This window comes from Chlamydotis macqueenii, chromosome 21, assembly GCF_036417535.1.
Source record: "Chlamydotis macqueenii isolate bChlMac1 chromosome 21, bChlMac1.mat, whole genome shotgun sequence".
NCBI classification, from domain to species: Eukaryota; Metazoa; Chordata; class Aves; order Otidiformes; family Otididae; genus Chlamydotis; species Chlamydotis macqueenii.
This window is the reverse complement of record NC_141576.1, coordinates 3,719,838-3,738,482: the sequence shown is the minus strand read 5'-3', so window position 1 is coordinate 3,738,482 and position 18,645 is coordinate 3,719,838. Positions and strand designations below refer to the sequence as shown.

Sequence of the window (18,645 nt, the reverse complement as noted above, 5' to 3'; positions counted from 1 at the left end):
TTCCCTTTCCTTGGGAAAGGAAACAAAAGAAGCAAGGACAGGAAGTCCTGTGAAAATATCATTTTACTTTTTTTTTCAGTTTCAGAACACTAATAATTTGCAGGAAACACGAGCAGACATGGCAGCATCACAAAACACTGCCTGCACATATCCTTAGTTGCCTTCGGTTTGAGCAAAACCTCTAGCGTGAGAAAAGCTATTTCTACACCTCAGGCATTTCTCGTATCCTGTTACTCTTTCACTCTTTTTTTTTTTTTTTTGAGGCTAAAAGATGAAGAAATCCCCAGAGCTCACTGAGGCCCCGAACACCCGTGATCATTATTTATCTGTGAGAGCAATGACTATCTGAACGGGTATCACCTTGTTCTCCTTGCTGCCGCCCTGCACTTCTGGAAACTGCATGGGAAGGGCTTACGCTGAACAGTGAGCATCAAACATTGTTTTAAACGAAACACCTCACCTCCCATGCTCTGGAATTTTAGTCCTGAACCACTAAGGTACCCTGATGAAGTGACAGAATGTTCAAAGAGAAAACGTTGTGGCTGTTCTGAAGAGACACAACTTACTGGGCTGTGCTGGGCCCTGGCCAGTATCTACCAAACACTGGTTGATGTTACGCAGCACCCTCAAGGGGAAGAGAGGGAAAAAGACTGACCGGCACGGTGGCGATGCAAACCTCGGCAACAGGCACTGCAACGCTCTCTTCATCTACCGCTTCCTCAGCAAACAAAGGCAGCAGTGCTGGCCACAGAACGCAAGTCGACAGTCAGGCAAACCCTGCGAGATGCTCTCACAGTTGTACGCAGAGCTTGCCTCCGTGGAGCAGAAGGGGTGCGAAGACGCGACTCAGCCTCACAGACAGGCGGACACCACCAAACCCAACCCCAAGACACTACCTGAGAGTTGCTTCTCTTGCAGCCAAAGACGTACACCGCCCGCAGAGCTCCACGTCACCAGCTGCCCCAGAGCATCCTCTGACGGGCAGCCAGCCACACCTGCCCTGGGGAAGAGACGTAGCCCTCAGAGAAGCAGCTACCTCCTGGCTGCTCGGTGGATTCAAGCGTGTGAAGTCAGGGACAGCATAAAATTGCTAGTGAGGGCAAACGCTCTCCAGACTGATAGGACAAAATATTTATCTAGGAAAGATTCCCACTAAATGGCAACAAGCCTTTACTCATCACTGGCAGCTCAAGAACTTTTCTGCAATTAGATTCCTCATTTCATAGGACAACTCAAAGACAACCTTAAGATAAATGTTGGACAACTATTAAAACAAGGACTAAGTGCTACCAACTGAATCACAAAAAAATGCCTTTTTTTCTTTCATAAACATGAACTACACCTTTTAAGCTTCACCTACACATAGCATAAGACTTAAAGTCCTCAGTTAAGCCGTAATTTGATGTTGTAATTTTGCAGCCTGCGTATTTACCTTTTTGTTAGCACTGTCAAGGAACTTTTGTTTTGTTTTGACCATATTATTTTTGTTATTTTTTTACCACATACCATATTTTAACTATTTACTCATTACAATAACAGTAACAAAACATCGCATTTTAAATTTGCTTGATCACTTAGCCTCTAGAAATTTGGGGATGTTTTTCAGGGATATTTTATCTTCTCTTTGGAAAAGAGATTCAAGCAAAAAAAAAAATATTGTTATAGACATTTAATTGAATGTAAACTATTTGAGGGAGCAGCCTTTTTTCGCCAAATGTCCATGTACAGAGATCAATCTGAAGTTCAAATCAGAACTTGAAAAACCCCGCAAACTGAGATTTGAGCTGAAAATTCAGCCATGATCTGATTCAAATATTGCAGTAATTGCAGACTGATAAAATAAAGCTATTGTTCTTTCTGAATGGAAACATGAAGACAGTGTTTTCTTACAAGCTCGCTATTCTGTGCCAATGGCCTTCATTTCCTTTGATGCAAAGAACAACTGAAATTCTCCAGGGCTCAAATGATTCACACTTTGGGTTTTTCCCTCTGAATCTGAGCTTTAAGAAGTCAGGAAATCGGTTGCCTTTCCCATCAAGAAGCAGCAGTAAATTCAGGTGGTTAGGTAAGCAGGAAGTGGAACTGTTCTTCAAGGTAGGCATACAGAAACCCCAAAAGCCACCGTGCAAATTTCCAATGAATAATATTGGCTCTGTTCACCACGTTTCAATATTGTCTGGCAGCAGCGTCAGCTATTCAATGCTCACAGCCCAGAAAGTCTTGTACACCTCACCAAGATTTGCTGCATGTTGCCAGGGGCTTCCGCTAGACACTCAAATCTTTCATTCCGCAAATAGTAAACTCTGTTGAAGTTTTTTTTGCCCCAGACATCGCTGCTTCTTTGCCACTGTCAGGAACAGAAGTAATTGTCGCAGTTTCTTGCTATTTTGGTAGGGGGTAGCTGAAAATAATGGTTTAGTCAGCAGCCAGGAAACTTCAAGCTACGAAAAACGTGCAAGTGCATCCATCTAAAATTCAACGACAGAAGAATTTGCTGAAATAGCCAGAGTTCTGCGAGAGAGGGGAAGTGAATTGAGAAACTAAAACTAAGAGCACTCATGAACACTGGGACAACCTAAAGAATAAACCCCTTACTTTCCAGTTTGCTTCATTTTATCACATAGGCACTTCAATCGATTTTTCAAGTTTATTTTACCTTTACAAAAGGTCACAATCAGAAATCTTGTTGAAAACATAAAAAAAAAAAACAAGAAGGGTCAATACAGAGCCAAGAATAAACACAGCCAACACAGAGAGAGCAGTAAGAAGTGTCTTTACTAGCCAGTGTTTAGACTTCTGAGTATATTAAATCCCACAGCGAAACTGCTTCAAGGCAGAGACAGTCTTACACTTTTAAAAAGTTATCCTATTTAATCCAACCCAATGCTTTCACCTTTCCTTGGCCGAATCTCCAGTTCATCTCAAGATTCCCAAAGCAATGGAGGACAACTCACTCTTTTAAAGTGAATTTCACATAAGGATATCTATGGCAAAAATTATCAGTAACAGAAGAATTAACAGTAAGAGGACCAAAGAAGGCAAAAATACATTGAATGTACTAATTACGTCTCACAACATTCTTTTCGGATTGAGAAGTACCACTGCTCCCGTTCTACATGAAGGGGAAACTAAGGGATAGGGATGTCACCTGCAGTAACCACAATAACAGAGAAGCTAAAAGATTAAAACCAGGACTATGGAGGAATATTCCAGTGAATGAGGGTAACCCTTTGCACTTCATTTTCCCTTAGGAAACGTTCAGCAATAAAACCACATCCATGATTCATAAAATTAATCCTTCAGCTCTATTCAAGCTTGCCAAGACCTCCTTCAGAGAAGGCTTCAAGAAAGAGCTTAGAGAGAGACTAAGAGGTCTAGAAAACACAGCCTGTGAAGTAGGATAAGAGCCTAAAGAAAGCAAGGAGAGATGATGGTTTACAAAAGCTTAAAAAGATGCTGAAGAGTCAATTCTTCCTCATTGTCATAACGGATAATATAAATTTCAACTAACAAAATCTCTCTCCTCCTCTGACTTGAAATCAGTCATTGGACTGGATTGTCTAGAGAGGTCATGGAGCCACCTCAATGAAGGTCTAACGGGTGGATCGTTATCCCATCTCGCCAAGCCTGCCTTGGAGCACAGAGGCTATGTGACCAGCTTACCAAGGGAATAACCTGTCCCACTTAGGATTTTCTGTTCAAGTGCTTTTGCAACACACATCTGTGGAGGCAATAACTTCTGCTCCGCAGCTATTCTAATTTCACAGAGCCCTACTTAAACCAGCAAGTCATTCAGTCTGGGAATAATCCCCTCTGAGGGGGATAATCACCCTCTAAGTAAGGTGATTAACAGAAATTTCATCATTCTGTTCGGATTTGATTTAGAAGCCCAGTACTGTTTATGTTATCTGTAAGAAATCACGAGGAAGCGGATGTAGTGGCTGAACTGCGAGATACTTACAACGTTTCATGTGAAGGCTGAGTGAAAACTCATTTTTGCCTAAAGCTGATTCAGTCATAAGAGAGTCTACTCCAAGCAGCTTTCACTAGAAGGCATCCAGAGCTTTGAGTCTATTATTTCAGTCACATAACACAAAAATAATTATACAAAAAGACACACAAGTTTTAACTAGTTGAAGTCACAGCCTAAATTCTTATTTTAAACGAGTGTCAGTTCAGAGAAAGCAACCAACTCCAGCCAAAACCCTGCTTTAAAATCAGGCAATGCAATTCATTCTAGCCATGTTAGAGCTCTATGAAACTGGAGGAGCAGTAATCTAACACACAGAAAAGTTTTCCATGGTACAGTCTTCAGAAAGGAGAACATCCTTCAGCTGATGATCAAGTCACTGGAGCTATGCTGGTATGCAGCAGCAGACACACTGGTTCTTTTTCTTCTGGGGTGCGAAAAAAAAAAAAAAAGCATCAAGAACAAATGCTGGGCTTTTCTCTGTTGTCCACTGTTTTTTCCCCACTCTCTAAACCAGGTGAGAAGAGAGCATTAAATCGATTGTCTTTCTCTAGACAGTGTGATCCTCATTTGAGCCTTTCAGAAGTCTCCCTTTTGTAATTCAGGATTCCAGGTACCCAGGATTGCTGAGTTATAGAAAAGAAGGAAGATAACTGTTACTCCATTCTTCCCTTAGTTTCCCCGGAGAGGATGAGGGGATTGCAGAACTTGCATAGAAAAATCTCTGCAAGCACAAATTTTGCGGCCATGGGAGTTTACATCGGCATCTCTGTGCAGAGACCGGCCTAACCAACACCTTCTGTTGGGATGGGAGGGTATTCAATGGCTTCAGAGTCACGGCCCTTTGCTGTGTAACGAAGGGGGCAATTTGATAGGAACGAAAAGCACTGTCCGCTCAGAGAAGAATAGTAGATATGGTTGCTAGGCACAATGCCTTCTTCCCTTAATATGAGCATCAGGACACATCTTGAAAATACGGATAGTGTGTGAAAGCTGTCAGAGTGCCCTTATAGCTACTGTTGTATTTCCTGTGGCACTGAAGGGATTGACGGCGGGACGCCGGCCTTCTGCGCACGTATCAACCTGCGGGAGCACCACAGAGACGTGTGCAGAAGATGCAAAGAGGAATAATGGCAAGAAGGGTCCCTGGTCCCAAATAAAGTTGAAAAGAGGATCAAAGGAAAAAAACAAAAACAAAAAAACAAGAACCCAGGAAGAAACTTGCAACACTGCAATGCAGCTGGACTGGATGTCAGCCTGACTTATCAGTTTTTCTGTTTGTAAATGCTAGGTGTGTTGAGAAGAAACAAAGCAAAACTCCTCCCAAATGTGTTCCTTATTGCTATGTATATAATGATGCAATCAGCCCCTTCCTTCTTTTTTGAAAAGCTGAGCTCAGCTCCCTGTTCTCGCAGCATGTGGCAATTTATCTGGTTTCACTGTAGACTCTGAAAGTGGAAATGGCAAGGCTTTTCTGGTGTTTTGTCTCCACGTTCTTCTTCTGGAAACTGGCAGCTGTAAGTCTCTTCTCTATGGGGTGACAGTTGCGGAGCCGCTGGCAGCCTAAGGAAGTTATGTTCCAGATCTGCAGTGAGAATAAGCAAAAGCACTGCACATACAAGAGGTCTTCATACATGTCAGTTAGCCGCCCTTTACCTTTACCAATCCACCACCAACGTCCTCTCTGAGGAAAGGACAAAGGTACAGGTGGTGCACTGCATCTTAGTGAAACTAGGTAACCCACCCAAAATCACGGAGTAAATCCATATTTACTCTATTTATTCAACCTCATTTATTTCATTCTGACTCTGGATCTTTGTTCTCCACTGGAAAGCTACGTAGAAGTCCACAAAGGCGCACTTACCATCAGCTGGTTGGGGTTTTTCTTTCTTCAGCGACCATATGCAGAAATGCAAGAAGAAGGTCAGCAAGATAAGAACAAATACAGCCACTGCAGTAAGGATGGCCAGGATGGTGGTATACAGAGAGTCATTTCTACTAGCAACTGCAATAAATACGTTTAATAAAGATTAAGAAATCACGTGCCCAGACTACTGTTAAAGGAAAAGCAGTTCTTCCAAGGAAAGTTAGAGATTAATTTCCCCTTTCTGTGGAAAATAATTTTCCAAGGAAAAAAAACATTGCAGGTACTAACAATAAATTTGAGATGCTCCAAGTTAAGGGTGCAATAGATCACTGTCTGCGGTAGGAAGCATTCATGCATAAAAGACACATGCCTTATCTCTTCATTGCTCAGTGTCTCTCTCCCTTGCAGGTATCACTTGTTCTTTCCACTCTGTTTTGGTTTGTGCTTTTTGGGGGGATTTGGCATCAACGTTTCCCTGAATATCACTGCAGCAAGCCAAATTTTCACACTTCTGTCAGCCTCACTGAAGTTAAAAGGAGCACCTTTTTGCAATTTGTCTCAGCAGAACTAACAATGGATGAAGGGCCCAGAGCTGAAAGGCACCAACTCATTGTAGGGTCAAGGGCGGTGACAGTGCTTTAATGGTGGAATCTTTGCCCATGTCAACAATTCTACGTATATTAATACTGCAAGAAACACAACAGTAACTTTCAAACCAAATTTTCATGATAGCAAACTCTGGATGATAACTATGCAGCAAATAATCAACTGAAGAAGTGTAGAGAAAAGTTATAGGCTCAAAGAAACAAATCATTGTGAGAAGGTACCTTGCTCCAGATCTTTAGCAGGGAAACCACATATTGCATTATGTGTACTGTTGCCTTGCTTGATTGTTAGAAACCCAGAACTTTCACAACTAAAAGAAGAATAAAAGTCACATTTAGAATGTCCCCACCTTTCCCTTCATTCCTCTCTAGCCTTCCTCTTCACTGCCTTTCTTCCTTCCCTCCACTCTTTCCACAACTTGTCTCCTTTTTTCTTTTTACAGCAGTGCAGGTAAAATTACGGCTGTTCTCCAACAAGATAACACCACATCCCAACTGTTCATATGCATTTTTTTTCAGTCTCTTTGTTTCAAGTGGCATCCATGTTTGGAATAATTTTGCATCAGTTTGAGCTGGGCTTGGAAGCAGGTTGAACACACAGCAGTTTGTCTTAAGTTCTGCTTTCAGACCAACTATTTATAAAGTCAAAGGAGAGAGAATTATCATATATTGCTGCATTTAAAAAACTCATCATTTAATCTCATTGGTGATCTCGTCTTTGATTCAATTTTATTTTCTCATTCAAGTATTAACCATTTGAGGATTTTATCACACATATTTCCAAAGAAGGAAAGTATCAATAAATACATACTCTGTCCAGTTATTGCACCAGCCATTCTTAACATTAGAATAGGTTCCTCTCTGACACGGTTTACATTTGAATGTGAAGTCCACAAGGCCTACAAGAAAAGAGACCATGAAGTATATTAGTGGTCAGTGCCCAGTGAAAGATGAGGATACAACAGATCAGAGCACAACGCATTCCCTCTACACTCTTTCTGCATTACGAATCACCCTTCTGGAGAAACACCTCAGCAGTTCTTGCCACCTTTACATTTTAGGAAATGTAAAGAAGAGGTACAGAATAGCCTGAATCTGACCACAGAGGTTGTAAAGTTAAGAGGCAACACAGAGTAAAACAGTCTTCTACTGACAGTTCTACCAGCTTAGAAGAAAAGCAATACTGCAAGTCCGAGCATGAAAGTTAACATTTCAAATTTAGGAAGTGAAGAGCTATAGGGAAGCAGGGGCTTGAATCACAGAGGCCACAGTATAAATGCCATTTCTCTCTGCATCATGAGCCTTCTTGAAAGCAGGAAACTGCTGCTCAGCCAACCACTTATATTGAACTCTGACTTTTAGAGTAATTTGTGTTTCTTTAGTTACCAAGCTTAACCAGCTCCTCGCCCTCCGCACATTCAGGCAGTTTTGTGCAGTAGAGGCATATACGATCAGCACAGCTGTATCCCTGACGACATCTGCAGTCATGGTCCTGAACATTTTGACATGTGTTCTTGTCTCCTGTCGGGAAAAAAAGAAGTTAGACTTGCCTTTGTCATAGGGGTCAGAAATTAACTTAACCGTTAGTCTTACTGGCTGACACAGGTGAAACAGTTCCTTGCTGTGCTGGGATGGAAAAAATGGATACCAGAAAGATATCACTCTCACGCACACTGGGTAAAATCTAGAGTACTGAAGTTCAGCACCACACAGATTTTCACACCATGGTTATCTGAGCACTGCGTGACTTACCACGGTAACCCTTGTCTCCTATCTTGAATACCAGCGTAGCTCACGGTAGACAGAAGTAAGGCAGCAGGCTTGCTTTACTACTCGGTGCAGATTTAGACACCGTGAGGTAAGGAGGGCACTGCCAGGGACCCAGAGAAACACTACACATTAATTAGCCACCCAGTCAGCTCTCAGGACACTGCCAGAGCTCTTCTCAGTTAGGCTCAGCCACATTAGAGGAGGCATACCCATAAAGAGCTCCTTTTCCATGCCTTTCCTAACAGCAATAGCTGCTTCTTACGCTCTGTTGGCAGAAGTGGGTCCAAATCCAAGCCATAAAACCAGCACCCTTCCTACCCTCTATCCTTCTGTTTCTTTCGTGAACTTTGCTTGCACTCCAAAAATATAATCTCCAATTCTGAGAGGCTCCTGGGTTCACGAAAGCGAAGGATTGATTATATATACTGATCCCATCAGTAAACAGTATCAAGCAGTCCTTCAGGGGGTTGGAGACCAGTTAGGGGTGCATAACCTTAAAGAAAATTATATAGAGAGGGAAATGCTGCGTAGTTCAAGGGCATGCTGAAGAACCCACAGTGAGTAGCAGCAAAGACCATGCACAGATTATTTCCTGAGATTAGCAGTGGAACATACAGGGCTACCAGGGAACTGCCCACATCTTCCCCTGCCTACTGGTCTCCCAAACGTAATGAAGTTTGGCAGCAAAAAAGAAACAGCTTGGAGGTGCTTCTTTTCAGTGCAGTACTAGCAGGTGATTCTGGAGCTGATCCCACCAAGCAATGACTCTCCTACCTCATGCTGAATGACTTTACCTCAATGGGAAGGGAAATACCTTGGGATCTCCACGCTACTGAGGACTCAATAGCTCTTCACCTATTTATTGCTCATTCCCACAAATCCCATGTGTCTACCCACTCCTTCCACTGGGAACTCAGTATCCTTGTTGGCTGAGGCAGATATATTCAAGCTACTCACAGGTGAGAGGCTGACTCCTACCCTGGCACCAATGAAAGATGTAACTTCTCGGCTACTCCTGTTGCTAACCCACAGGACAACAGCACTACCCTACTAGCTACAATGCTTCCAGCAACCCTGTTTCGGGACAGGTCCTTCAGCCTAACAGGCACAGAAACGTCACCCAGTAAGTCCTGCAGCTAGCCTGTTCCACCTCCAGTGTCTTAATTTGACTTAATGTTACAGTCCAGTGAGAATCCACTGCCATCTAACCACCATCCTAAAATCAGGCAGGGGTACAGGTCAAAACAGGCTGTTTAAAGTAAAGATCACCTGAGATCTTGTCTGGGACAAGCACAGGTCAGTGGAATGGAGGGACTGAAGTAGGATGCTTCCTACTCTTTAGGACCACAAATTGCAAAGGACAGCCCTGCAGAGAGCATCACTCCCTATATTTCCTCTGAAGACTCAGGCAAACTCTGAAACCGTGCTCGAACGGAGCACGGGCTCAGAATCAGTGTTAAGTAAACATTTTCTTTCCTTGTGAGCAATGCACAGAAACTTAGCTTTCACTTTCCCACTACAGATTAACAAGTATAAGCATGTAGCAAATCTGAAACACGAGTCTACTCTGAAGTTTATAGCTAAGGCACATTATGAATGCAGGGGAGAGGAGGGAAGCCCTTGCCCTTTTGTTTTGCATATACGGTTCCTCAAGACATATTTGCATACACACATGCCTGTTCCCCACACCTGATTATCCTGGCTGACATAAAACAATATGGACAAACAGAAAGCAGACAGACATATCATTCCCTTACCTACGCTCGAGACGCATTTGGGGCAGCATTTCGTTTCGTCTTTGCCGATTATTCTCAGTTCACCATCCTTGCACGGTATTGCCAGAGTTGGCTGTGTCCATGGCCACAGGCACGCCATCAGCAGCAAGGAAGCTCGAATCCCGAGGTAACCAACCTCACCTGTCCGCTCAGCCATGTCTTGAGCTACACAACTCAAAAGCACACCAGGGTGGGCTTGTACCAGGACTTCCCTGCAAAAGTACTCTTTCCTCTGACACTGGGGGAAGGCACTCTGCTTTTTGTGGCTGCACTCTTCCTGCTTCTTTAGGGGCGGGGAAAATATTTTATTTTACATCATCAAAGTCATAAAAAAGCAGGGGTAAGCAACCATGCACCAGTGACTCCACTAAGAGAGTAGCAGGTCAGTAGCAAGATGTAGCATCATGTAATTTGATTTACAAAGGCTTTTGCATGTTGATAGACAACTGAAAATTAATGCAAATTACATTCGTGTGTGAACTTCAGCAATCTCAGACTATTTCTTTCTGACTTAGAATTCCTAATGAATTTAGAAACCTTCAAGGATTTAACTGTCAGATTGCAATGAACAGTAAGTCCATCCATCCACTCAGATTTTCTGATTCTGCCAATTGTTTCCAACTTTCTTCACTCTGGACCAGGAGACTCTCGTATTATTTTCCAGAGCTGATGTAACTCCATAGAGACACCATGAAACCAAGAAAAGAATACTGTCTTCTCCACAGGCTGCAAGATCAGCCCTGGTACCAAAACTGAAAATGGTTGCAATGGGCTCTTTAGAGACAGGCACAGCTCCTCTGAACCCCAGACCCCTGGGATTTAGGTAACAAAAGGCAGCTGCTCAGCAAAATTGTACACAGGCACAGACATGTTGCTTGTAACCATCACCTGCTGCTTGATTTCAACTCCAAAATGTCTTGCCTTATGCAAAAGCATATGCAAACTTCCATCTCTGCTTTATGTGCGGACGGCTTCCTTGCTTTCCCCTGCCTCCCCTCCTGTTTCCACAGAACCCTGGGGTTTGCTTCTATCCCTGCAGCTTGTGGTTGCTTTTACGTGCGCACAGTGAAGACAGTATTTAAAATCCAACCTCATTCTCAACTGAACAGATGAATTCTGCTGCAGGAGCAGTTTTTAACGGATTCTTTTCCACGCTGCATGTGATGACAAATAGGTCAAGGCAAAGGCGAGTAAGACCTGCGAAGAGATGAGTGCCTCTAGAAAATGCCATGCCTACAGCATTTGACATTTGCCCTGTTAACTCCTTGGTTTAATACACAGCCAATGAAACCTAACAAACTTCCCACACAGATACCATCACACTTCCTTCACTGTCATCTTTCTTCCTGAAGATTCATCTATGGATCTCAAAGAGCAGGTCAGTTAGCACACTTTTCACTTAGTCTTTGTTCTGTTCAAGGATCTCCCTGTGTTCCCGTCCTGGGATGGAAACAATCCGATAGGTTTGGTATGCAATAGACGCTTCTCATTTTAAAAATGTGTGCTGCAAAACTGCTTGTACTCTTAAATGTGCTAGATGAAACCTTTTATCAAAAGATGACATCTAAACTAGCTGCAAACAGGCAAAACACACGAGTCTCTGCCGTCAGTTTTTCCCACATAATGCCCCTAGAAGGCTAACCGTCACGTTTTGGAAACTAAAAGCTTCCTACTTTGTACTTCTGCCACACAGGAGATCCCCTTCTCTTCCCTGCACTTCCTCATAGTCGTCACTGGAAACACAGACACGCTGCCTGCTACAGCTGCTGCCCAACTGGCCACGGAGAGTCCTGGACAGCACAGTTGTTGGGTTCAGTCCCCCAAGTCAGGAGCTCTTTCACCAGCTCCTCCAAACAGCACGACCACAATGCTTAGGCAACACAGGGAAGGTTTACAGGTACTGGTCAGGGTGCTGCACTTGTACAGAAAATACGGTGCACTCAGCTGCATACAAAACTTTGTCTCACCCTCTTCAGAACTCAGCAGAGTCTCATGATGAAGACAAGTTATTAGGCAAAGCACTTGGACACTGCAGCAATATACTCTGCAGACCAATCAGTTATGACCATTTCTGAATTGCACACAAGCCCTGAGGATACTTTTGTTACCCCTGGCTCTTATAAGAACGGGCTAATAATAAGAACTCGTTTCAAGATCCTTACTACGTGGTTATGTTAAGATTCATCCCAGAGCATGTTGGCTGCTACACCATTTCAAAATACTCCTCACATAATAAGGGAAAGAATACCTGGAGCACACCGAGCCCCTCCACCTTACGGTGGCTGCAGCCAGAATTCCTGGGGGCAGAGCAGCCCACATCTGCCCTGATAACAAGTACTGCTACTCCTCTTGTAAACAGCACGCTAGCCAAACTCTCCCTTCCATCTTTTCCTACCCTTTTGCCCCTTCCCCAGCACAGGCTAGTACAGTGGGGAAATGGGGCACCAGCAACTTTTAGAAGCTCCTCACCGCATCCATAAAGAGATTGTGGACAGGAGGGGATACACCTTCCCATTCAGCCCAACACTTTCCCTGGCTCTGCAAGTCTTTCTCAGAGTCTGTAAAAGAGGTATTTCATCTCATCTGCACGAAGAAAGCAGAAACAAAAGATCTGTGAAGGAAAGCCAAATTTCTTGAAATCAAGATTTCTTCATTGTCCCTGCAGCACCTGCCTTTCAGGTTAGGTGCTTGCGGTTTCATTAAAAGGTAGCATGTAGGCTCCCCACAAACATGAAAGGGCTTCAAACTCTCTTACAGTAGCTGGCAACAGTGATAGAAATTGGAGATATGTCACAAACGGTCTTAGGAGTAACCCTGAGAAATCATTTATTCATGAGGTGTGCAGAGAAAAATGTAACTCAGGAACAGGAAGAGATGGGATCAGCTCTGGGCGCTGCTGAGGGACCTGCGCAGGGGTGCAGCTCAGGCACCCCAGGGCCTGTTAGGACTCTGACAGTTGTTCTCATGGGGTCCTGAGGAGCTGAGAGTCATTTAGCCCCACTTTCTGGAAGGTACATCTCAAGGCCATACCTTGGAATATCTGGCCTACCAGTCACTGATAACTAGCGCTGGTGAATAAGCACCATGAAGAACTGTTACTTCCAGCAACAGCTGGGATGGGTAATTTATAACTAACTGTCCTGGTTCTGGCCAGGATAGAGTTAATATTTACCTGAGCTGGGTGGAGAACTGAAGCTGGCAGCCCCTATGGCTGGGATAGTTAACTAATTAGCTAACAGCTGGGGTTAATTTACCCAAATTAGCCAAAGGACTATTCCATCCCATCTGACATCATGCTCAGTATATAAGTGAGGAGGGTGCTGAAGGGAGGCCCTGCTAGTTGGAAGAGACTGGATGTGGAGATCTGTTGTGAGCTATTGTACTGTATTTGTGTTCCATCACTCTATTGTTTTCTTCTGTCATTACTGTTAAATTTACTTTTTGTTCAATCTCAACCCGCGTGTTTGGTTTTTTTTTCCTGGTTTTCTTTTGTTTGTCAAATCTCCTCCTATTCTCTCGGAGAGTGGGGTGAGTGAGAGAGAGACTGCGTAGTCTGGTCCCCGTTGGGGCTGAACTACGACACTAACGGAAAGATTTGAGGGGTAGAAGACGAGGTCTCTAAGTTTGACACCACATTTGTCTCCTGATGCCTTACTTTCTTCATCTTTAGAAGTATAGCAGTGGCAATAGACTAGAACACGTTTATCAGAAAGGACAAGGACAGTGTAGTGGTTCCAGATGGAGGAACTGGCCACTGCTCTGGATCACGGAGATGGACGTTAATAACCAGCCCTGCCTAAATACCAAATACAAACACTAATCAGACTTTCACTCAGCATCATAAATACAGCAATAGAGAAGGGACCTCCAAAGGTCCTACCGAGACAACTGGCAGGGGTACACGAGGGAACCCTGAGCCTGGCAAAGGTTGCAGGCAGTTAGCATATGCGATATCTGATACCTGGTCTTTATCAGAATCGGAACTAATAATTTATTTATCTCTTTTTTGAATGTTGGTTTTTTTCTGAATTAGTCTCTACATGTTTTCATTCTTGTTCAACCATTACAGTTGCGCAGATACCGCCAGATGATGGAACATTTACAGTCAGATCACAGACAACAGTTGTCCATGCCACGTCTAAAGCTCGAGAGTCAGCAGTGACCTTTCAGAGACAACTTGACTATCTGGCTTTAAAATCTTTGGGGTTTTTTTAAAGCTAACCTTACCTGTCTCTGACGTGAGGTAGTGACATTTCATCTGTCAGTCCCTTTCTTGCTCGGTCCTGTACGTGACGTACATCAGTGCTGCTAGGTTCCATGCTGCTGCCTGATCTGGTAGGGTTTCCAGCTCTCTTTGCACCTATTGATAGAACAAATGCCTTTTTCACTCACCAATAAACAGTAGTTCTCATTCCTCATCACCTGACTGGTGGTTTTATTCACCAGCAGCAGCTACTGGATTAACTAGACAATATTTGACTAAGACTTTTCAGAAATTAGGAATGCATACAGTCTCTCTCCCCACATAAGCAGAAGTTCTGTGGCCTGCAGAGTTTCTTCCAATCCATGTGACCTGTGTTCAGAATTATAATCCCAAGAGTTAAAAGGCTATTGGAAGCAATGTGGTCTTCAGAGTTGTCTGGGCACAGCACCTTCTCCTCTGAATGAAAGAGGATGACATAGCACAGTCACAAACAGGCAAAGAGAAGCAGCTAGGGGCCAAGATGTCCAGAAACACTTCAGGGATCAGAGTTCCTCGTTGCCACTAAAAAGCAACAATGCTACTGCTACTGTCGCTTTGAACGCTGAAACACTTAAGCACACACAGCGATGGAACAGAAGAAAAGACGTTACAGATCTAATTCCTTCTCCCTTCTCTGTCCTGCCATGATTTGTATACATAATACCAGAAGGAGTGCTCAAGGAGGAGAGCTGAAGGAAGAATCAGTGGATTCTTCTACCCACTGAAGCGCACCGATAGAGCAACTTGTACCTCTGTCTTCAGGATACACGTTCCTATGAGAATTTACAGAACTGGCTGTGAATCCTCCTTCTGCCCACCTTAAGGATATCCAGCCACAAGCTGAACGTTATAGGCATTGTCAGGAGCTTCAGTTTACAGTTTCCTTTTTGCCTGGGGTTATTGGAGCCACCAGTTTGCTGAACTGTCCAAATTACTGACCTTTGCAAAAGAATAAAAAACGAGAAAACAACAAAAAGCGTAACCACATCTCAAACAAGTAATCAGCTCTTGCAAGTCCAGTGGGCTTCACTTGGCCTTAACATCATCAGCGAGACAGTATTGCTACCAGCGAGCATATCTGGTTTCCTGACATTCAGATTTTGCTGATTACCCATAATGGTTGACCAAAAGAGCCATGCAGTTCTCCACAAGTAAGAGGTTGTTCATGTGAAATCTACGTAATTTCTGAATGACTAATGGTATTTGTTAACCAGCGTATGAATTGCCTTGAAAGCTCCATCTCATAAGTTACTGTCATCCCACTGCAGAAAGAACTCCATTGCTAGCTAGAGGATTCACATTCTTTGTACAGAACTTGTCTATGCTCTTTGGAAGCAACTGTCAACGGCTCCAATCCCTGGAAACATTCCAGGCCAGGTTGGACGGGGCTCTGAGCAACCTGGTCTGGTTGGAGATGTCCCTGCTTCTTGCAGGGGGGTTGGACTGGATGGGCTTTAATGGTCCCTTCCAACCCAAACCATTCTATGACAATTTACCTGCTGCCTGAAAGTAGAAGACAAAAACTGTCGTGTTCCTTTCAGCTCCGCTGACCTTTAGGCCAGCCTTGATATTTTGCAGTGGCTAGGACTGGCTGCCCTGGGGATTTTCAGATTTTGGGGTACTTGCAGTGCCTGTCTAATGCCTGCCCTCTTTTGGCACACAAGGAGAATTACTGCCCTGCAAACCTGTAACAGGTGGGGCTCGGGGCACAGGAGTCAAACAATGGGGCAGAAGCACGCGTGATTCATGTAGTGCCACACACGGGTTCCCAAGGCAAGTTAAAGCCTCACCCCAAAACACAACCTGGCCACCAAAAGCCCGGTGTGTCCTTGCAGACAATCCCAATGGAGCAGAGGCTGGGTAGTAACATAACTGACATCTCACAGAGGGGAAACCAAACCAGACAGAGGCAAAAAAAAAAAAACCCAAGTCCTTGACGTTACCAAACTATTTCCTTTCCAGCTTAGCACCAGGCATGGCATGTATCAGCGGATGTGACCTTTCTTAACTATCTCGTGGCAAACCTGACTCACTCTGATGCACTTCTAAGTCACAGGAGAATGTGAAGAGAAAATGCAGGAGATAAAGGATCTGGGGTAGCCAAGTAGCAGAAACTTGACATATTTTTGTAGGGGAAAACCAAAAAAAAAAAAAAAAAAAAAAGACAAAGGAGGAAGTGAACATAAAAATCATAAACTTACAGACTTGTGGTTTGTTTTTTTTTTTTAATTACAGTACCTACTGAAATATGTGTTAACTGTCAAATCTGCAATCTGAAAGGAGCGTTCAAGAACTGCAAAATCCAGCTCATTTATAGAAAATTTTTTCCAGTGTGGCTCTCTGTTCTTGTCCTAATGCTTCTCCAAAACTGAATGCAGCAATGCAACAAGCAAAACAAATCTCCATTTCAAACAAACAGCCTGGCTAAAACTGCACGCAGCCATATGTGATAGGCTCACATATAAGAGAGAAAAAAATACTGTAAACAGAAATCCCAAAGACAAGAGGATTTGGTTTTTCTCTTGGTTTTCCTCCTGGTTTGTTGTAGGAATCTGACCTGACCTCTGACTGTAGCTAATCACAAACAAATAATGTAAGGGGCTTTGCCACTTTAGCCCGTAACGCATGGCTAGTGAAGTTGAAAATAAGTTAAATTATCCATGAAAAAGTTACATTATTCTCATCTAGAAATATAAAATTATAGGAGTTATTAGTCAGTTTTACAGAGGGCTCTTAAAACAATCAAGAGGCCAAATTTTACTGACGACATTCATGCAGAGAGTTTTGCATGGGCTCAAGTGACTTCCTGAATCAGGGCTCTATGGCAACGAAGATACATTTAATCTACACATTATATAGGTTTATCACGTACTCTTAACTGCCAATACAGTTCACGCTAAAACCAGACTTAGCATTGGTTTGCCAAATTAAAGAACTGACACTTCAGCTTACTGCATTACACTGGAAAAAAATTTCCAGTGCAGCCCTATCTTTATCAGCTTAGATGAAGCCGCACAACTTAGCCTGTCTCTCTCTCTCAAGTGCCTGAAAAAGGGGAAATCTGAGCGGTTGAAAAACAGGAACTTACCTTGCGACACAAGCCCATATCTTTGAGAAGGGAAAGTTTCATTTCTGGCATGTAAGAAGACAAGCATGGGGAAAAAGCAGCATGAATTTGTTCAAGATTCTCTGCCTATTTTTAACTACTTTCTGCCGTTTCAGGGAGGACTGGAACAAAAAAAAAAATTCAAGCAAGTTTTTCACAGAAGAGTGACGAGACTGGACACAGCAACTTAAAAAAAAAAAAAAAGGTATTTATTTAGAGTGAAATGCCTACATTAGTTTATTTAAACTGGCAATCTACCAACACCCAAATCCTTTAAAAAAAAAAATCAAATCATAAATGCCTCCAATCCTATCAAATGTCATTACGGTGCGACTCTGCTGATAGGATTACACATCTCAGCACAGCGACTGGATGCAGCTCTACAGCAGTACAACCAGCACAGAGGGCTCACAGAAACGCACCAGCACAACAGCCAGCACTCACAGCCTGCGAGGACACAGCACACCGAACTGTGTCTTCAGTTCTCCAAATGTTGATGAGTAAATGCAACTTGTCCTCAGTTACCCCACCTCTGCTGTGCACTTGCAGGGCCAGTACCAGTTCCCTCCTCAGCCAGAGGAAACTCGTGCCCTAGTTGGCAGGAAATCTCCTGACCAAGAGGCTGTGGGAAGGCACAAGAACAGTGCACTCAGGGATCTTCCTGTGCAGCTGAGCCCGAGGGCAGAAAACATGTAAGATTCGTGGAAACAGCTGATGAACCCACACCACAGAGGAGCTCACTCTGTCACGCCAACAGCTCATCTGTTCCTGTGAGGTGCGTTTTCATCGTATCACCCACAAACTCAGATAGCTCCTTAGTTATCTGCACCTTGCTCAGTTACCTGGAAACGTGGTACTTGCTTTATTGCTTCTGAAGTGCAGCCTCCAAACTCGATAAGCATAGTTTCCGAGAATTTGGTGGGCGTTCCCTGGAATGTATTTCTCAGATTCATCCATTGCACTTTGCCATCCAAGTCACCGCAAGATGAGAGCATTTAAGCCACAGCACGCTTTCAAAGGCCTCTACATCCGCAACAGGGGCTTTATGTTTTCGAAGGGGCTGAGCCTTATCGTCTTGAACGTCCCAGCAACTCTCAGGTCAAAACTGCTGCCAGATTTACAGGCAAAAACACTACACACAGCTTTCTCCAGGTGCACAGAAAGCCAAGGGCAAGGCAGCATGTGAACTCAAAGCCTGCTGGGCCACAGAACTGACCATCTGGTGATGCTGCTTTCTGTGAGAATTATACGCACTGGAAAAATTTTGTGCTCGTTGGTACTCTCCAATCACACACATACCACATGTGCA

The 18,645-nt window shown here is 43.6% G+C and overlaps 1 protein-coding gene across 1 annotated transcript; it reads right to left on the bottom strand.

Moving 5' to 3' along the window:
• Positions 1-3,558: 3,558 nt before the first annotated feature.
• Positions 3,559-10,202, bottom strand: TNFRSF18 (TNF receptor superfamily member 18). Its single transcript, XM_010129337.2, has 6 exons — positions 9,970-10,202; positions 7,829-7,963; positions 7,254-7,341; positions 6,665-6,753; positions 5,835-5,975; positions 3,559-5,555 (listed from the first exon to the last, which is right to left on the bottom strand). Exons 1-6 carry the CDS (start codon positions 10,142-10,144, stop codon positions 5,407-5,409), a joined length of 777 nt encoding a protein of 258 aa, XP_010127639.1. The 5' UTR covers positions 10,145-10,202; the 3' UTR covers positions 3,559-5,406.
• Between the last annotated feature and the right edge of the window lie 8,443 nt (positions 10,203-18,645).